At 52.8% G+C, this 20,271-nt stretch overlaps 1 protein-coding gene across 7 annotated transcripts in view; it reads left to right on the forward strand.

Moving 5' to 3' along the window:
• LOC140390254 (collagen alpha-1(V) chain-like) overlaps window positions 1-20,271 on the forward strand; it is a 409,209-nt gene that overhangs the window by 369,006 nt on the left and 19,932 nt on the right. For all 7 annotated transcript variants that reach the window (XM_072475252.1, XM_072475254.1, XM_072475255.1 and 4 more), the window contains 9 exons: window positions 98-151; window positions 4,233-4,340; window positions 9,394-9,447; window positions 10,516-10,569; window positions 12,281-12,388; window positions 13,612-13,665; window positions 14,959-14,994; window positions 17,303-17,356; window positions 18,209-18,479. In XM_072475252.1, the coding sequence (XP_072331353.1) occupies window positions 98-151; window positions 4,233-4,340; window positions 9,394-9,447; window positions 10,516-10,569; window positions 12,281-12,388; window positions 13,612-13,665; window positions 14,959-14,994; window positions 17,303-17,356; window positions 18,209-18,479 (793 nt within the window). The remainder of the gene's footprint in view (window positions 1-97; window positions 152-4,232; window positions 4,341-9,393; window positions 9,448-10,515; window positions 10,570-12,280; window positions 12,389-13,611; window positions 13,666-14,958; window positions 14,995-17,302; window positions 17,357-18,208; window positions 18,480-20,271) is intronic.

The following is a 20,271-nucleotide window of genomic DNA, read 5'->3' on the forward strand; positions in this document are numbered from 1 at the left end:
GCAGCAACGGCAATTGCAATGTCTTTCCAATGTCTTTATCTCGTCTGCTCTGATTGTTTCTCCTGGTTCACCGAACCTTTACTTCTGTCTCTCACAGGGACCTGCTGGCATTCCCGGTCCAGAGGGACGGGAGGGGGAGAAAGGAAGCAAGGTAACACATTCGAAGAATCCATCTTCTTGTTCTGGTTTCAGGGAATAGAGTGGCTCAGTCGTGTCGGTGTAGAGATAGGGAGAGGCTGCAGTGATGGAGGTGATTCGATGACATGATGGAGCCTATCTCACTTCCTTCTGTGCTCTGTTTGTCAATTAACCATTTGGAAGAGGCACCCTGGCCTTTCAGGAACATGAGGGAGTGTCCCCGGAGCCAAATCGCTTAGGAAGCTATGCCGCTGCTTTGGTACCAGTGCAAAGTCATAGTCATACAACACAGGAAAGAGTCTTCAACCCATCGAGTCTGCTCCGGTCAAAAACAACCACCTAACTATTCTAATACCATTTCCCAACTCGACCCATACCCTTGTATGCCTTGGGATCACGTGCGTGTCATGGGGGGGCGGGGGGGGTGGTCTCTGTCTCCACCATCCTTTCAGGAAACAAATTCCAAACTCCCACCACCCTCTGGGTAAAACAATATTTTCCTCACATCCCCTCTAAATTTCCTGCCCCTTGCCTTAAATCTATGCCCTCTGGTTATTGACCCTCCACCAACGGGCAAAGTTTCTTCCTGTCTGCACTGGGAGCTGCCCCTAATAACTCTATACATCTTAATCATCCCCTCAGTCTCCTCTGCTCCAAGGAAAACAACCCCAGTCTATCCAATCCCTCTTTATCACTAAAACTCTCCAGCCCAGGCAACATTCTGGTAAATCTCCACTGCACTTTTCAAGTGCTATCACAACTCTCCTACAATGTGGATTCTTGAATTGCACACAATACACTAGCTGTGGCCTAATCAACGTTTTATACAGCTCTAGTGTAACTTCCCTGCTCTTAAACTCTGTGCCTTGGCTAATAAAGGCAAGTATACCATATGACTTCTTAATCACTGTATCCATCTGGTCTGCTACCTTAAGGGATCGGTGTACATGCACACCAAGATCCCTTGGTGATTCCTAGGGTCCTGGCATTTATCATGTATTCACTTGTCTTGTTTGTCCTGCCCTAGTGCATCACCTCACACTTATCCGAATTGAATTCCATTTTCCACTAATCAGCCCATTTGACCAGCCCATCTACCCTCATGTAATCGAAGGCTACCCTCCCCACTATTTACCAACACACCAATTTTCGTATCATCCTTACTGATCAACCCCGTACATTCAAGTCTAAATCATTTCTGTAAACCATATATATAAATCATTTTTAAAAATAGGTAGGTTCTGCATCCGCAACCCTACACAGGCATTCTCTCTCTGTTAGGTTCCCTGATCAAAGATCACCGGGTCATGTCAATGTGATATTTACACTGTCCTGGATTTTGGTGGGTGAGGCCAGCGAGGAAGAGAGCGAGAGCAGCTTAGAACATTCTCCGTGCCAACATCAGAATAATAACGTTTATTTGCTTGGTAGTACAGACGTATCGCTGGCAAGAGAGGCATGTTGTCGAAGCTTTTCATCCTTTGCACTCCTCAGGACAAATACGAGAATGCCAAATTTCAAGGAGTGACAACAGTTTGCACTGCAGGAAAAAAACGGTGCAGATTGGTTGGCGAATTAACTCTGGCCGAGGCATTGCCTTGGGGAAAGCAACGGGGGGGAAATATTGGTTCCCCATGCTCTCGGGAAATTCAAAACAGACGCAAGGCTTGAACATATTTCTTTTGTTTGCAGACAACGGGACCCTGCATGTGAAAGTATGGCACTTCTAGCAAATGTAAATGAGCCACATTACAAGCTCTTATCAATAATCCTACAATGGCTATTGGCGTAGCAATTATATTGTAACTAACAACCGATTTGGACCTTAAAGGGCTTACAGGCCCCCATTGTTTTCTCCCCGGCAAAGCATACGCAAGAGTTGACTTGCCAACCAATCAGCCCTCTTTTCTCCTGCAGTGTAAGTTGTCGGGAGTGTTTGAAATCTGTATTCTCGTGTTGTCCTGATGAGTGCAATAAAAATACTTCAGCAACCCGTCAGTCCATTCAGCCATATTAACATTGTGCATTGTCTAATGTGCTGATATGAAATATCACTTTACTGGGAGCAATACCACAGGAGGTCCAGCAGCCTGTCAGTTCAATGGGGCAGATGGAACCTAGAGATGATATCATTGGATGAACATGTAACAGGTCAGCATGGCGACCCTCTCAAGTCTTGATGTAGGCAGAGCTGTAAAATATTAGAACAAGAACATAGAACATACAGTGCAGAAGGAGGCCATTCGGCCCATCGAGTCTGCACCGACCCACTTAAGCCCTCGCTTCCACCCTATCCCCGTAACCCAATAACCCCTCCTGACCTTTTTGGTCACTAAGGGCAATTTATCATGGCCAATCCACCGAACCTGCACGTCTTTGGACTGTGGGAGGACACCAGAGCATCTGGGGGAAACCCAGGCAGACACAGGGAAAACGTGCAGACTTCGCACAGATCCAGCGGGGAATCGAACCTGGGACCCTGGCGCTGTGAAGCCACAGTGCTAACGCCTATGCTACCGTGCTGCCCCTATTGTCCAGGCTTTATGAAAAAAATAATTTAATGGGATATGGGTGTTGCTGGTTCGGCCAGCATTTATTACACATCCCCAATTGCCCTTGAGAAGATGGTGGTGAGCTGCCTTCATGAACCATTGCAGGTTCTGAGGTGCAGGTACACCCACACTGCTGTGGGGAGGGAGTTCCAGGACTTTGGCCCAGCGACAGTGAAGGAACGGTCATATATTTCCAAATCAAGATGGTGAGTGGGCTTGAAGGGCAACCTCCACGTGGTGGTGTTTCCAGGTACCTGCTACCCTTGTCCTTCTAGATGGTGGAGCCAAGAATTTGGAAGGCGCTGTCGAAGGAACCTTGATCAATTCCTACGATGCATCTTGTAGATGGCACATACTCCTGCTGCTGTGCGCCAGTGGTGGAGGGAGTGAATATTTGTGGGTGGGGTGCAAATCAAGTGGGGCTGCTTTTTCCTGGATGGCGTCGAACCTCTTGAGTGTCATTGGAGCTGCACTTCTGCAGGCAAGTGGAGAGTATTCCATCACAATCCAGACTTGGGCCTTGTAGCTGGTGGACAAACTTTGGAGTGAATTATTCATGGCAGGTTTTCCAGCCTCTGACTGCTCTTGTACCCATAATATTTATATCGCTGGTCCAGTTCAGCTTCTGGCCAATGGTAACTCTCAGGATGTTGATAGTGGGGGACTCAGCGATGGTAATGCCATTGAATGTGAATGCGCGATGATTTGATTCTAACTTGTTCGAGATGGTACGGGCAGCACGGTAGCATTGTGGATAGCACAATTGCTTTACAGCTCCAGGGTCCCAGGTTCGATTCCGGCTTGGGTTACTGTCTGTGCGGAGTCTGCACACCCTCCCCGTGTGTGCGTGGGTTTCCTCCGGGTGCTCCGGTTTCCTCCCACAGTCCAAAGATGTGCAGGTTAGGTGGATTGGCCATGATAAATTCCCCTTAGTGTCCAAAAATTGCCCTTAGTGTTGGGTGGGGTTACTGGGTTATGGGGATAGGGTGGAGGTGTGGGCTTGGGTAGGCTGCTCTTTCCAAGATCCGCTGCAAACTCGATGGGCCGAATGGCCTCCTTCTGCACTGTAAATTCTATGAAATGTTCATTGCCTGGCACATGTATGGTGCGAATGGCAGTTGGAGTGTAGTCTCAATTGGGCAAGAAGGGATTCAATCAGCCAGGACCCCTGCTCCTGAATCGCTGCCCCTTTCTGGGATTGTGGATACTGGCCGTGGCCAAGAAAAAGCTGTGCCATTTCTTGTGGTTTGTTGCGAGGTGACGCTAACAGGCAACGGACGGAACCGAGTCTGTAGGTTTCCGGGGCATCCTGAAAGGCCCAAACCGGCAAACCACACAAGAGTCCAGGGTTCTCAGAGTGGATGAGTGGAGAATTCTGGTCGTGGACGCGGGGGGCAGGGAGGGGGTGGGAGCAGGGGCGGGAGATGGAATGAGGGCAGGGGCGAGGTATGGCAGGGTTTTCCGCCCAGCCCTGTGGGCCCTGGGCCCGCTATTTTCCGTATCGTTCACGATTCATTCGCTTGTTTGTGTTTGTTATTTCAGGGTGGACCTGGAGCCAAGGGCCCTCCTGGAAAGACTGGAGCGATCGGTCCACAAGGAACCCCGGGGAAACGCGGTTCCGACGGTCTCCGTGGAATTCCCGGTGCTTTGGTAAGTTACATTGTGCCAGTGGAGACGGAGGGGGGGGATCCTTGCAGAGTCAGTGTCTCCCTGCGTACACACTCCAAGCATGTTTCAGGCCGACCTCGGTCCCGGTTGCCGTGCAGCTTCCCATCCCTTCCAGCCTTCCTCCTATTCCATTTTGAAAGATATTATTGAATCTTTGAGAAAGGGTGGTCCACCTCGCATCACTCCATTGCGTGATCACAATTCTCCACAGCTCTCCTCCAGCCAATGATCTCTGTTCTCCGCAGCTATTGAAAATGTTTGCTCCTGATCATCAACTCCATTAAATCTCCCTTCGTCTTCTCTGAGCCGAGGAAAAAAATCCCAGATTCTTCAGTCTCCTTTTGACCATAAGACATAGGAACAGAAGTAGGCCATTCGGCCCATTGGGTCTGCTCTACCATACGGTGCGATCATGACTGATGTGATGTGATAAGCCTCAATTCCACTATCCCGCCTTTTCCCCATAACTCTGATTCCCTTACTGATTAAAAATCTGTCTATCTCGGACTTAACGAACAAGCCTCTCCAGCTCTCTGGTAAAGATTTCCACAGATTCCCTGCCCTCTGAAAGGAGAAATTCCTCCTCATCTCTGTCTTAGATCGGCAGCTCCTCACTCTGATATTATGCCCCTGGTCCTAGACTCTCCCACAAGGGCAAACATCCCCTCAGTATCTCCCCTGTCAAACCGCCTGAGAATCCTATACGTCTCAATCAGGTCGGCTCTCATTCTTCTAAACTCCAATGAGTTTCTAACTGACTCAACCTCTCCGCATAAGAAAATCTCTCCGTACTCAGGATCAACCTCGTGAACCTTCTCTGGACTGCGTCCAATGCCAATAAGCTTTCCTTAGATACTGTTCACAGTATTCCAGGTAATTCCCCGCTCCTCCCTCCCTCGCTCCGCTCACCACCTCTCCCTGCCTTTCCCGTCTCTCCCTTCCTTTCCTGTCTCTCCCTCCCTTTCCCGTCTCTCGCTCCGCTCACCACCTCGCGCTCCCTTTCCCGTCTCTCCCTCCCTTTCCCGTCTCTCCCTCCCTTTCCCGTCTCTCCCTCCCTTTCCCGTCTCTCCCTCCCTTTCCCGTCTCTCCCTCCCTTTCCCGTCTCTCCCTCCCTTTCCCGTCTCACCCTCCATTTCCCGTCTTTCGCTCCGCTCCCTTTCCCGTCTCTCGCTCCCTTTCCCGTCTCTCGCTCCCTTTCCCGTCTCTCGCTCCCTTTCCCGTCTCTCACTCCCTTTCCCATCTCTCGCTCCCTTTCCCGTCTCTCGCTCCTTTCCCGTCTCTCGCTCCCTTCCCCGTCTCTCGCTCCCTTCCCCGTCTCTCGCTCCCTTCCCCGTCTCTCGCTCCCTTCCCCGTCTCTCGCTCCCTTCCCCGTCTCTCGCTCCCTTCCCCGTCTCTCGCTCCCTTCCCCGTCTCTCGCTCCCTTCCCCGTCTCTCGCTCCCTTCCCCGTCTCTCGCTCCCTTCCCCGTCTCTCGCTCCCTTCCCCGTCTCTCGCTCCCTTCCCCGTCTCTCGCTCCCTTCCCCGTCTCTCGCTCCCTTCCCCGTCTCTCGCTCCCTTCCCCGTCTCTCGCTCCCTTCCCCGTCTCTCGCTCCCTTCCCCGTCTCTCGCTCCCTTCCCCGTCTCTCGCTCCCTTCCCCGTCTCTCGCTCCCTTCCCCGTCTCTCGCTCCCTTCCCCGTCTCTCGCTCCCTTCCCCGTCTCTCGCTCCCTTCCCCGTCTCTCGCTCCCTTCCCCGTCTCTCGCTCCCTTCCCCGTCTCTCGCTCCCTTCCCCGTCTCTCGCTCCCTTCCCCGTCTCTCGCTCCCTTCCCCGTCTCTCGCTCCCTTCCCCGTCTCTCGCTCCCTTCCCCGTCTCTCGCTCCCTTCCCCGTCTCTCGCTCCCTTCCCCGTCTCTCGCTCCCTTCCCCGTCTCTCGCTCCCTTCCCCGTCTCTCGCTCCCTTCCCCGTCTCTCGCTCCCTTCCCCGTCTCTCGCTCCCTTCCCCGTCTCTCGCTCCCTTCCCCGTCTCTCGCTCCCTTCCCCGTCTCTCGCTCCCTTCCCCGTCTCTCGCTCCCTTCCCCGTCTCTCGCTCCCTTCCCCGTCTCTCGCTCCCTTCCCCGTCTCTCGCTCCCTTCCCCGTCTCTCGCTCCCTTCCCCGTCTCTCGCTCCCTTCCCCGTCTCTCGCTCCCTTCCCCGTCTCTCGCTCCCTTCCCCGTCTCTCGCTCCCTTCCCCGTCTCTCGCTCCCTTCCCCGTCTCTCGCTCCCTTCCCCGTCTCTCGCTCCCTTCCCCGTCTCTCGCTCCCTTCCCCGTCTCTCGCTCCCTTCCCCGTCTCTCGCTCCCTTCCCCGTCTCTCGCTCCCTTCCCCGTCTCTCGCTCCCTTTCCCGTCTCTCTCGCTTCCTTTCCCGTCTCGCGCTCCTTTTCCCGTCTCTCGCTCCTTTTCCCATCTCTCGCTCCTGTCTCTCGCTCCCTTTCCCGTCTCTCGCTTCCTTTCCCGTCTCTCGCTTCCTTTCCCGTCTCTCGCTCCCTTTCCCGTCTCTCGCTCCCTTTCCCGTCTCTCGCTCCCTTTCCCGTCTCTCGCTCCCTTTCCCGTCTCTCGCTCCCTTTCCCGTCTCTCGCTCCCTTTCCCGTCTCTCGCTCCCTTTCCCGTCTCTCGCTCCCTTTCCCGTCTCTCGCTCCCTTTCCCGTCTCTCGCTCCCTTTCCCGTCTCTCGCTCCCTTTCCCGTCTCTCGCTCCCTTTCCCGTCTCTCGCTCCCTTTCCCGTCTCTCGCTCCCTTTCCCGTCTCTCGCTCCCTTTCCCGCCTCTCGCTCCCTTTCCCGCCTCTCGCTCCTTTTCCCATCTCTCACTCCCGTCTCTCGCTCCCTTCCCCGTCTCTCGCTCCCTTTCCCATCTCTCTCCCTTTCTCGTCTCTCTCTCTCTCTCTCCCTTTCTCGTCTCTCTCACTTCCTTTCCCGTCTCTTTCTTCCTTTCCCGTCTCTTTCTTCCTTTCCCGTCTCTCGCTTACTTTCCCGTCTCTCGCTCCCTTCCCCGTCTCTCGCTCCCTTCCCCGTCTCTCGCTCCCTTCCCCGTCTCTCGCTCCCTTTCCCGTCTCTCGCTCCCTTTCCCGTCTCTCTCTCCTTTTCCCGTCTCTCTCGGTCCCTTTCCCGTCTCTCTCGGTCCCTTTCCCGTCTCTCGCTCCCTTTCCCGTCTCTCGCTCCCTTCCCCGTCTCTCGCTCCCTTCCCCGTCTCTCGCTCCCTTCCCCGTCTCTCGCTCCCTTCCCCGTCTCTCGCTCCCTTCCCCGTCTCTCGCTCCCTTCCCCGTCTCTCGCTCCCTTCCCCGTCTCTCGCTCCCTTCCCCGTCTCCCTTCCCCGTCTCTCGCTCCTTTTCCCACCTCTCGCTTCCTTCCCCACCTCTCGCTCCTTTTCCCAACTGTCGCTCCTTTTGCCGCCTCCCTTTCCCATCTCTCGCTCCCTTTCCCGTCTCTCGCTCCCTTTCCCGTCTCTCGCTCCTTTTCCCGTCTCTCGCTCCTTTTCCCATCTCTCGCTCCTTTTCCCGTCTCTCGCTCCCTTTCCCGTCTCTCGTTCCCTTTCCCGTCTCTCGTTCCCTTTCCCGTCTCTCGTTCCCTTTCCCGTCTCTCGTTCCCTTTCCCGTCTCTCGCTCCCTTTCCCGTCTCTCATTCCTTTTCCCATCTCTTGCTTCCTTTCCCGTCTCTCGCTCCTTTCCCATCTCTCGCTTCCTTTCCCATCTCTCGCTTCCTTTCCCATCTCTCGCTCCCTTTCCCACCTCTCGCCCCCTTTCCCACCTCTCGCTCCTTTTCCCGTCTCTCGCTCTGTTCCCCCCTCCCTAGCTCTGTTCCCCCCTCCCTAGCTCGGTTCCCCCGTCCCTCGCTCTGTTCCCCCGTCCCTCGCTCTGTTCCCCCGTCCCTAGCTCTGTTCCCCCGTCCCTCGCTCTGTTCCCCCTCCCTAGCTCTGTTCCCCCCTCCCTAGCTCTGTTCCCCCGTCCCTCGCTCTGTTCCCCCGTCCCTCGCTCTGTTCCCCCGTCCCTCGCTCTGTTCCCCCGTCCCTCGCTCTGTTCCCCCGTCCCTCGCTCTGTTCCCCCGTCCCTAGCTCTGTTCCCCCGTCCCTCGCTCTGTTTCCCCCGTCCCTCGCTCTGTTCCCCCGTCCCTCGCTCTGTTTCCCCCGTCCCTCGCTCTGTTTCCCCCGTCCCTCGCTCTGTTTCCCCCGTCCCTCGCTCTGTTTCCCCCGTCCCTCGCTCTGTTTCCCCCGTCCCTCGCTCTGTTTCCCCCGTCCCTCGCTCTGTTTCCCCCGTCCCTCGCTCTGTTTCCCCCGTCCCTCGCTCTGTTTCCCCCGTCCCTCGCTCTGTTTCCCCCGTCCCTCGCTCTGTTTCCCCCGTCCCTCGCTCTGTTTCCCCCGTCCCTCGCTCTGTTTCCCCCTCCCTCGCTCTGTTCCCCCCTCCCTCGCTCTGTTCCCCCCTCCCTCGCTCTGTTCCCCCCTCCCTCGCTCTGTTCCCCCCTCCCTCGCTCTGTTCCCCCCTCCCTCGCTCTGTTCCCCCCTCCCTCGCTCTGTTCCCCCCTCCCTCGCTCTGTTCCCCCCTCCCTCGCTCTGTTCCCCCCTCCCTCGCTCTGTTCCCCCTCCCTCGCTCTGTTTCCCCCCTCCCTCGCTCTGTTTCCCCCCTCCCTCGCTCTGTTCCCCCCTCCCTCGCTCTGTTCCCCCCTCCCTCGCTCTGTTCCCCCCTCCCTCGCTCTGTTCCCCCCTCCCTCGCTCTGTTCCCCCCTCCCTCGCTCTGTTCCCCCCTCCCTCGCTCTGTTCCCCCCTCCCTCGCTCTGTTCCCCCCTCCCTCGCTCTGTTCCCCCCTCCCTCGCTCTGTTCCCCCCTCCCTCGCTCTGTTCCCCCCTCCCTCGCTCTGTTCCCCCCTCCCTCGCTCTGTTCCCCCCTCCCTCGCTCTGTTCCCCCCTCCCTCGCTCTGTTGCCCCCTCCCTCGCTCTGTTGCCCCCTCCCTCGCTCTGTTGCCCCCTCCCTCGCCTCTCTCTATTTTCTTGCTGTGCTACCCCTTAACGTTACTGATCCTTGTTTTTGTTGACAGGGTGAACAAGGAACTCCTGGCGTTCCTGGACAGAGTGGTCCTCCTGGTCCAATGGTACGTACAGATTGCAGCTACTCACTTCATCTCTACTGCTAGCGCGCTCTCTCCCCCTCTCTTTCTGTGGAACTCTGGTAGCTCACTCTCACTCTGGTCTCCATCTGGGTCTCTGGTTTTTCTCTTTCTGTCTGAGTTTCTGGCCTCTCTTTCTTTCTATCTGGGTCTCTGGTCTCTCTCTCTCTCTCTCTGGGTCTCTGGCCCCTCTCTATCTGGGTCTCTAACCTCTCTCCCCATCTCTCTATCTGGGACTTTGTCATCTCTCTCTATCTAGATCTCTGGCCTCTCTTTCTATCTCTCAATCCCTGTCTCTGGCATCTCTTTCTATCTGGGTCTCTGGTCCCTCTCTGTCTGGGTCTCTGGTCTCTCTTTCTCTGGGTCTCTGTTCTCTCTCTCTGTCTAGGTGTCTGCCTCTCTTTCTATCTCTGTCTCTGGCATCTCTTTCTATCTGGGTCTCTGGTCCCTCTCTATCTGGGTCTCTGGTCTCTCTTTCTCTCTCTGGGTCTCTGGTCTCTCTCTCTAGCTATCTAGGTCTCTGGCCTCTCTTTATATCTCTCTATATTTATATCTGGTATCTCTCTCTATCTGGGTCTCTGGTCTCTCTTTATCTGGGTCTCTGGTCTCTCTCTATCTGGGTCTCTGGCCTCTCTTTCTATCTCTCTATCTCTGTCTCTCTGGCATCTCTCTCTATCTGGGTCTCTGGCCTCTCTTTGTATCTCTCTATCTCTGTCTCTCTGGCATCTCTCTCTATCTGGGTCTCTGGTCTCTCTTTATCTGTCTTTCTGGGTCTTTGGCCTTTCTCCCCCTCTGGGTCGTTGGCATCTCTCTCTGTCTGGGTCTCTGTCATCTCTCCATCTGGGTTTCGGGCATATATCTCTCTCTTTATCTGGGTGTCTGTTCTCTCTCTAACTGGGTCTCTAGCGCCTCTCTCTCACTCTCTCTCTCCCTCTAACTGGTTCTCTGGTACCTTACTCCATCGGGTTTGTACTCTGGTATCTCACTCTGTGAGAGTTGTACAGTTGTGAGGTCTTCCATATTGTAGACGTTAACTCTTCTCTTTCTGTCTAGGGCCCTCCTGGATTACCTGGCTTGAAGGGAGATGGTGGACGGAAGGGAGAGAAGGTAACATTTTGCTGTCATTCCTGCACTGGTTTTGAATGGACTTTCTTTGCGGGGAGGAAGGGTCTGTCTTATATTAAAAGAAAGATCCACCATGGTTCGAGAAGGGCCACCGAGCCTCTGGGAAACCAACTCGAATGTATAGGAAGTGACTCAATGGGCCCAATGGCCCTGTGCACAAGATTTCCCTATGTTTCTTTGGGGTGAGCTGTGAGCCAGAAAGATTTTCCTGTGAAGGACCAAGCTGAAAGTTCAAAACTTCTAACACAAAGGAAGTTGGTTGTAGTCATTGGAAGGCAGTCATCTCAGTCCTCGGACTCACTGCAGGAGTTCGTCAGGGTCGTGTCCTCGGCCCAACTTCAGTTGCTTCATCAATGACCTTCCTTCGAACACAGTCAGAAGTGGGGGTGTTCGCTGATGGTTGCACACTGATGACTGCACAATTTTCAGAATCATTCATGGCCCCTTAGACACTGAAGAAGTCCCTGTCCAAAAGCAACAAGACCTGGACAAGACCCAGGTTTGGGCTGATAAGTGGCAAGTTCCATTCGCACCACACGCGTGCCAGGCAATGATCATCTCCAACAACGGGGAATCTAACTATTTCCCCTTGATATTCAATGGCATTACGATCGCTGAACCCACGCTGGCAACATCCTGGGGGTTACCATTGGTCAGAAACTGAATTGCACTATGAGAGCAAGTCAAAGGGATGGAATCTGTGATGAGTAACTCACTTTGTGACTCGCCACAGCCTTTTCACCATTTACAAGGCACAAGTCAGGAGTGTGTTTGAATACTCTCCACTTGCCTGGATGAGTGCAACTCCAACAACACTCAACAAGCTTGCACCACCCAGGACAAATCAGCCCGCTGGATTGGCACCCATCACCCACAATATTTACTCCCTCCACCAACGACGAGCTGTGGCAGCAGGTCTACCATCTACAAGATGCACTGCAGCAACTCACCAAGGTTCCTGAAGCAGCACCTTCCAAACCCGCGACCACTAATGTCTAGAACGACCAGATTAGCAGATACCTGGGAACACCACCACTTGGAAGTTTCCCTCCAAGTCACTTACCATCCTGACTTAGAAATATATCGCTGTTCCTTCACTGTTGCTGGGTCAAAATCCTACCTTAACAGCACCGTGAGTGTACCTAAACCATAGGGACTGCAACAGTTCAAGAAGGTACTACCTACTCGAGGACAATTAGGGATGGACAATAAATGCTGGACCGAACCAGTGCAGCCCAGACCCTGTGAAAGAAAAAGAAAGCAGAAATGCTGCTATCCACGGTACCATTAATTGTGCAACAGTTGCCATCTGAACTAACTTGACAAATTCCATAGGTGATCAACAATAATTTTCATGTATATAGCGACTTAAGTAAAGACCACTCAAGATATTTCACAGGAGCATTATCAGAGAAGTAAGGAGATATTGACGCCCAAGACCACCGGTTTGGTCGGAGGTAGGTTTAAAAATAGTATTGTAAGAGGAAAAAGAGGTTTAGCAAGGATATTTCAGACAACCAACGGGGGATTGAATAAACTCGGCAATCCAGAATAGGCCTTGATTAGAGGAGCACACATGCCTTGGAGGAACCATTCTTTTTGTCCTGCTGTGTTTTTGTACTGGTCCCGCTGTGATTCCGTGTTGGACCTCTCTTTTAAATTTCACGTCTTTAATTTTGTGTTTCTCTTTCAGGGTCACCCTGGCTTGATTGGGTTGATCGGACCTCCAGGAGAGCAGGGGGAGAAGGGCGATCGAGGGCTTCCCGGCCCACAGGGAACAGAAGGATTCAAAGGAGACAATGTAATTGCTTACCTCCTTCACTTCTAAAATGGGAACCAGCTTCCAGCAGTGTTTGAGAATCGGTGTTGAATACAATCCCATACCGTCTGTTTGGTAGCAACACAGAACAAAGTAGGAGATATGGAAAGAGAAGAGGGACCATCAGAGAGAATGTGAAACAAAGCAAAAGTGAGGGCTACAGGGAGGGCAAAGAACAAGTGAGTTCGGAGCAAACAGCATGAGGGATGAATATAGAAAATAGAGAGAGAGAGATTGGGATTCAAAAAAAAACTAAGTCAGGGCAAAGAGGCAAGAGCTGAGGAGGGAGGGAGAAAGAGAGGGAGAGAGAAAGAGAGGGAGAAAGGGAGCGAGAAAGAGATATTTATCATAGAAGTTACAGTGCAGAAGGAGGCGATTCGGCCCATCGAGTCTGCACCGGCTTTTGGAAAGAGCAGCCTACCCAAGCCCACACCTCCACCCTATCCCCATAACCCAGTAACCCCACCCAACACTAAGGGCAATTATGGACACTAAGGGGAATTTAGCTTGGCCAATCCACCTAACCTGCACATCTTTGGATCGTGGGAAGACACGAGAGCACCCGGAGGAAACCCACGCATACACGGGGAGAAAGAAAGAGGGGGCGAGAGAGAGAAAGAAAGAGGGGGAGAGAGAGAAAGAAAGAGGGGGAGAGAGAGAGAAAGAAAGAGGGGGAGAGAGAGAGAAAGAAAGAGGGGGAGAGAGAGAGAAAGAAAGAGGGGGAGAGAGAGAGAAAGAAAGAGGGGGAGAGAGAGAGAAAGAAAGAGGGGGAGAGAGAGAGAAAGAAAGAGGGGGAGAGAGAGAGAAAGAAAGAGGGGGAGAGAGAGAGAAAGAAAGAGGGGGAGAGAGAGAGAGAGAGAGAGAAAGAAAGAGGGGGAGAGAGAGAGAGAGAAAGAAAGAAAGAGGGGGAGAGAGAGAGAAAGAAAGAAAGAGGGGGAGAGAGAGAGAAAGAAAGAGGGGGAGAGAGAAAGAAAGAGGGGGAGAGAGAAAGAAAGAGGGGGAGAGAGAAAGAAAGCGAGGGAGAGAGAGACAAATGCAAGAAAAGGAATAGGGGTGAGAGAGAGAGAATAGAAATTGAGAAAAGAATATTTTCCCAAACCTCCACTACGACAGGGACTGTCGTAGTTATTCGGAAAGAATGGCTTTGGAAGTGTTGTGCTTGACTCTGTGTATCATTATCACATCATCTGTTTCTTTGCTTCTAGGGTATTTCTGGTGGAAATGGTCCAGTCGGTCCTTCTGGCCCTCCTGGGCTCCCGGTAAGCTTCCCCGCTGCTCGGAGATGAGGGTATTTAACGACAACGCGCACCTTCGAGCCTGACGCTTACTTAACCCCAGCAGTGTGCACGCTCAGGCTCAGCCCTTCAATTTGGGAGGGAGCTTGGACAATCCCAAGTGGATTTTTTAAACCATATCCACCTCCCCACACCCTTCCCTCAGCTTTGGTAACGCTGTCACCTTGCTTTCTGGAAGAAGGATGGGAGATTGAAGAATGAGAGAGACCATCTTCACAAATAGGTCTTTGTCCATGACACCAGGATATTAGGTACACCCGTTAGAGATCGAAACATATGACCAAGGAACAGGAGTGAGGCCACTCGGCTCCTCGAATTTGCTCCACCATTCAATAAAATCATGGCTGATCTGATTGTAACCTCAACCCCACACCCCTGCTGACCCCCGATAACCTTTCACCCCCATGTTAATCAAGAATCTATCCAGCTCTACCTTGAAAATATCTTCCACTGTCTTTTGAGGTAGAGAGTTCTAGAGACTCACTACCCTCTGAGAGAAAAATATTCACCACATTTTCGTCTGAAGTGAATGACCCCTTATTTTTATACAGTGACCCCATGTTCTAAATTCTCCCACGAGAGGAAATAGCCTCTCCACATCCATCCTGTCAATACCCTTCAGGATCTTAAATGTTTTGATCAAGTCGTCTCTCACTCTTCTAAACTCCAGTGGATAATCAAACCTAAAAGACCCTAAACCCGTGATGGCCAGAGCTGAATGACTCAACACTGGACCACTCCTGTCTCATAAAAATGCCGATTTGTGTTGTATCAAATGTCTACATTTCCCACTTGTGCTCTCACTAAACTGAGGGAGCTGTGGAGATTTCCTCTTTGATACAGAGCTTCCCTCAGCTCATGCTGTTGTTCTTTGCATATATTCATTCAAGGGATGTGGACTTTGCTGGCTGGGTCAGCATTTACTGCCAATCCCTGCTTCCCCTTGAGAAGGTGGTGGGGAGCCGCCTTGTTAAACCACTGCAGTCTCGGAGGTCTTATAATCAATATATAAGGGAATCAGGGTTATGGGGATGAGGTGGGAAAGTGGAGTTGAGGATTGTCATATGAGATCAGTCATGATGTGTCTACTTCTGCTATTAAGTCTTCTGGCCTTACGTGGTGCAGGTACATCCACAGCGATGTTGGGAAGGGAGTTCCAGGATCTGTACCATTTAAAGTATGTCACTTTGAATCTGGGGATATCTTCAATGCGGTCTTGTTAACGTTGTTTTCTTATTTTTCCTCTTTGTCTTCCAGGGTCCTCCTGGTCCAAAAGGGTCAAAAGGATCGCGGGTGAGTCAAGCCTCTCTGCGGTTATGTTCTGAGCTATGTGATGAGAGTAGAATTGCTGGCCTGGTGGTAGAGGGTGCAGGCGGAAAGGGGGCATCTCTTGCCTGGGGCTAAGTATTGGAGAGGGTTGTTTCCCTCTGGACTATTAGACTCTCAGGAGAAGCAAGTCAGCAATGTAGTGTTCAAAGAAGCCCCTTTGCAAAGTGGGGTAGGGGTGCAGGGGGATGGGGTAAATGAGAACGGCCTTGAAATATCCCATGGCACTATTCCGAAGGGGAGCCAGGGACGTTCTACCCTGGGTGTCCTGATCCAACATTAATCCCTCAACCAAGTGACATCGCTGGCATGAATCAGCTGGGTCATCGGCATAGGGCTGTACACACATTGGCCACCCCATTTTCTACGTTGCAACAAGTGACCAACGCTTCGCTCACATTTCTTTGGCTCTGAAACTCTCCTGGAAGGTGCACATTTTTCAAGGCAAGATCCTTATTTTCCGCAAGGGTCAAAGTACGTTTAGGGTCTCGCTTGGGGTTCGCTGATTGATGCGATCGTGTGGCATCGGCACCAATGTTAAGACTGTTTCCCCCAACCAACCCCACAGAACTTGCAGCCTCCCTGAACATTGTCCCCGGGCCCTTGGTTTGAGCCTTAAACAAGCCGGCGATATGCTTTGTTGAACAAACGAAGCAAGTGACATTTTGTCTGCTTCTCGTTCGTGTGGCTTGCAGAAATAAATAAGCCCGAGAGACTAGTTGGCTCCACTCACATTCCGGCAACTGAATGTGTTGTTGGGAGTGTGGGAGTGAGCCTTCACTTCCTCCTCACCTTGAGAGCCATTGAATGTTCCCTAAATATGTAGCTTCTGACAGGCCCGGAGTTATACTTTGTGAATGGGAGAGGAGGGGGGTGGTGTCTATCCCGTCTGATCTTCAGGGAGCCATGTGGTTTTGAAAATTAATTCAAGGGATGTGGGCATCGTTGGCTGGGCCCAGCATTTATTGGCCAACCCTGAATGCCCTTGAGAAGGTAGTGGTGAGCCGCCATCTTGAACCGCTGCAGTCCATGTGGAACCTGCCCTGCCGAGTTCCACAGTCACTCCTTTTATAGCAATCCCGCTTTGTGTCCTGGGAACGATGCTGCCCATACCCTAGTCTCCGCCTGGACACTGGGTGTGCTTGGGAGAGGGGGGCAGGAGGAGGGAGGTGGGAGGGGGGGATAAATCCACCCTGAGAGTCACTTCCCTGTGACTCGGGATGTGTTCCCCAGCAGGATGCCAAAGATATGCCTCCCAGTGAGGAATCCCTGAGACCTCGGATCGACAATCGCCAGGGTGTTTGATTTCGACAAGGGGTTTCCTCTGATCTCCAGGCTGTCTCCCTGGGCTTTCTACCCGGGTGCCACTGGGAAATACCCTGTAAAAAAGAACCGGCGCCGGTTGACTCTGGATCCCGACCCTCGCCACCCCTTCACCCGGCTGAGTGGTATTAGTAACAGCTCTGTGTAAGCGTCCATTCAGCTGGGCTGACGTGGAGCTCGGAGACTCTCAAGTGCAAAGCCATTGACCAACTTCAACACTAAAGAGCAGAAAAGAGTGATCAGGGGGTGCTTATTGTCAGGGGAGTAGCTTAACCCTCTCCCCCTCCGTGTCTTCATTGTTTCCAGCCCACTCAATACCCCCCACTCCCCCACCCCTCTGCCAAGACCACACCTTGCACGTTCATCAATTTGTAACCACTCCAGCAGCTGCGCCTTCAAACATTTGGGCCCTGAGTTGTGGAATTCTCTCCCCACACTTCTCTGCCTTTCCGACACTTCTTAAAGATACAATTCTTCCAGCGAGCTTTTTTCCCCACCTGTCCTAATATCTCATGTGGCTCAGTGTCATGTTTTTATAAAACCTCTGCAGTGCAGAAGGAGGCCATTCAGCCCATTGAGTCTGCACTGACCCTCTCAATGAGCGCCCCACCAAGTCCAACTGTCCCGCCCTATCCCCATAACCCCACCCAACCATTGGACACCAAGGGACAATTTTGCACAGCCAATCAACCTAACCGGAGCACCCGGAGGAAACCCACGCAGACACGGAGAAAGTGTAAGCTCCACACTGTCACCCAAGGCTGGAATCAAACCCGGGTCCCTGGTGGCGCAAGTCAGCAGTGAGAACCACTGTGCCGCGTAGCACCAAACAAAATATGCTTTGTTTGATGACATTCCTGTGAAGCGCTCAAGATGTTTTACTATGTGAAAGGTGCTGCATAAATGCAAGTTGTTTTTAACAGTGTTTCTTCTCTCTCTCTGTTTCCTGCAGGGTACTGCTGGTTCAAAAGGACAGCGAGGTGTTACGGGTCCTCCTGGTATTCCTGTAAGTTGAACCTCCTGACGATATCCCTACCACTTTGCTGTAGTGGATGACTGTTGATCTATAGAACTTGACCGTCTGGACAGTCTCCCATAGCTCAGAACGCCTCCTGTCAGCTTGCCCTGCTGTCTCCCTGCTGTACTGGACCCCACTATCTGTCCGTGACTGGGATTCCAGCAATCTCCAGCAAGTGGACATTGGGGGGATTCCACAGAGCCTGCCCAGAGACAACGGAGGCTCGGATTGGGTGACACCATGGACCAATCAACTGGTGTTCCTGCATTCTAACTGGTGTTCCTGCGAGATTGATTCAGTGGGAATTTCCTGCAGTACCTATGCTGGGAGTGTTTGATGAGGACAGTGAAGAGGGAGCTTTATTCTGTATCTAATCCCATGCTGTAGCTGTCCTGGGAGTGTTTGATTTGGGACAGTGTGGAGGGAGCTTTACTCTGTATGTAACCCCGTGCTGTACCTGTCCTGGGAGTGTTTGGATGGGACAGTGTGGAGGGAGCTTTACTCAGTATCTAATCCCATGCTGTACCTGTCCTGGGAGTGTTTGATTTGGGACAGTGTGGAGGGAGTTTTACTCTGTATCTAACCCCGTGCTGCACCTGTCCTGGGAGAGTTAGCGTGAACAAATTCATTTTCTATAACAATGATACAGACATAGTTGAAACTATTGGGTATTAGAGGCAAGAGGCTCCCTCAGGCGAGCAATCTTTCATTGGGAGGACTGGGGAGTTGAAAAACACTAGCCCGTGTGGATGACTGGGATTGCCCTCTCAGATGTGGAGGGACAGGTTCAGGCACCAGTGCTCACGTTGATGGCACTTTGCTCTCTCTCATGTTTTTTAGGGTCCACCAGGTGAAGTAATTCAGCCATTGCCCATCCAGAGGCGTAAAAAGAGCAAACGCTCGGTGTCTATTGATGGGAGCCAGATCCAGCCTGAAGGGACGATGATGGGAGACGAGATCCTCGACTATGCAGACGGCATGGAGGAAATCTTTGGATCACTGAACTCACTCAAGGTAGAGATTGAGCAGATGAGACACCCCATTGGAACGAAGGAAAATCCAGCACGAACCTGCAGAGACCTACAGCTCTGTCATGAAGACTACAAGGATGGTGAGTCTCTGTGCAGTCTCAAAATGTACTGTCAGTAGAGCACTGACCCTCTGATAGTGCAGTACTCCCTCAGTACTGACCCTCTGACACTGCAGCACTCCCTCAGTACTGACCCTCTGACAGTGTAACACTCACTCAGTACTGACCCTCTGACAGTGTAACACTCACTCAGTACTGACCCTCTGACAGTGTAGCATTCCCTCAGTACTGACCCTCTGACAGTGCAGCAATCCACCAGTACTGACCCTCTGACAGTGTAACACTCCCTCAGTACTGACCCTCTGACAGTGCAGCACTCCCCCAGCACTGACCCTCTGACAGTGTAACACTCCCCCAGTACTGACCCTCTGACAGTGTAACACTCACTCAGTACTGACCCTCTGACAGTGCAGCACTCCCTCAGTACTGACCCTCTGACAGTGTAGCATTCCCTCAGTACTGACCCTCTGACAGTGTAGCATTCCCTAAGTACTGACCCTCTGACAGTGCAGCACTCCCTCAGTACTGACCCTCTGACAGTGTAGCATTCCCTCAGTACTGACCCTCTGACAGTGCAGCACTCCCTCAGTACTGACCCTCTGACAGTGCAGCACTCCCTCAGTACTGACCCTCTGACAGTGCAGCACTCCCTCAATACTGACCCACTGACAGTGCAGCACTCCCTCAGTACTGACCCTCTGACAGTGCAGCACTCCCTCAGTGCTGACCCACTGACAGTGCAGCACTCCCCCAGTACTGACCCTCTGACAGTGCAGCACTCCCTCAGTAGTGACCCACTGACAGTGTAGCATTCCCTTAGTACTGACCCTCTGACAGTGTAGCATTCCCTCAGTACTGACCCTCTGACAGTGCAGGACTCCCTCAGTACTGACCCTCTGACAGTGCAGCCCTCCCTCAGTGCTGACCCACTGACAGTGCAGCACTCCATCAGTACTGACCCTCTGACAGGACAGCACTCCGTCAGTACTGACCCTCTGACAGTGTAACACTCCCCCAGTACTGACCCTCTGACAGTGTAACACTCACTCAGTACTGACCCTCTGACAGTGCAGCACTCCCTCAGTACTGACCCTCTGACAGTGTAGCATTCCCTCAGTACTGACCCTCTGACAGTGCAGCACTCCACCAGTACTGACCCTCTGACAGTGTAACACTCCCTCAGTACTAACCCTCTGACCGTGCAGCACTCCCCCAGTACTGACCCTCTGACAGTGTAACACTCACTCAGTACTGACCCTCTGACAGTGCAGCACTCCCTCAGTACTGACCCTCTGACAGTGTAGCATTCCCTCAGTACTGACCCACTGACAGTGTAGCATTCCCTCAGTACTGACCCTCTGACAGTGCAGCACTCCCTCAGTACTGACCCTCTGACAGTGCAGCACTCCCTCAGTACTGACCCTCTGACTGTGCAGCACTCCCTCAATACTAACACTCTGACAGTGTAGCATTCCCTCAGTACTGACCATCTGACAGTGCAGCACTCCCTCAGTACTGACCCTCTGACAGTGCAGCACTCCCTCAATACTGACCCTCTTACAGTGCAGCCCTCTCTCAGTACTGACCCCCAGTGCAACACTCCCTCAGTACTGCTCCTCTGACAGTGCAGCACACCCTCAGTACTGACCCTCTGACAGTGCAGCACTCCCTCAATACTGACCCACTGGCAGTGCAGCAATCCCTCAGTACTGACCCTCTGACAGTACAGCACTCCCTCAGTGCTGACCCACTGACAGTGCAGCACTCCCCCAGTACTGACCCTCTGACAGTGCAGCACTCACTCAGTACTGAC

This window comes from Scyliorhinus torazame, chromosome 14 (genome assembly GCF_047496885.1).
Source record: "Scyliorhinus torazame isolate Kashiwa2021f chromosome 14, sScyTor2.1, whole genome shotgun sequence".
Lineage (NCBI taxonomy): Eukaryota > Metazoa > Chordata > Chondrichthyes > Carcharhiniformes > Scyliorhinidae > Scyliorhinus > Scyliorhinus torazame.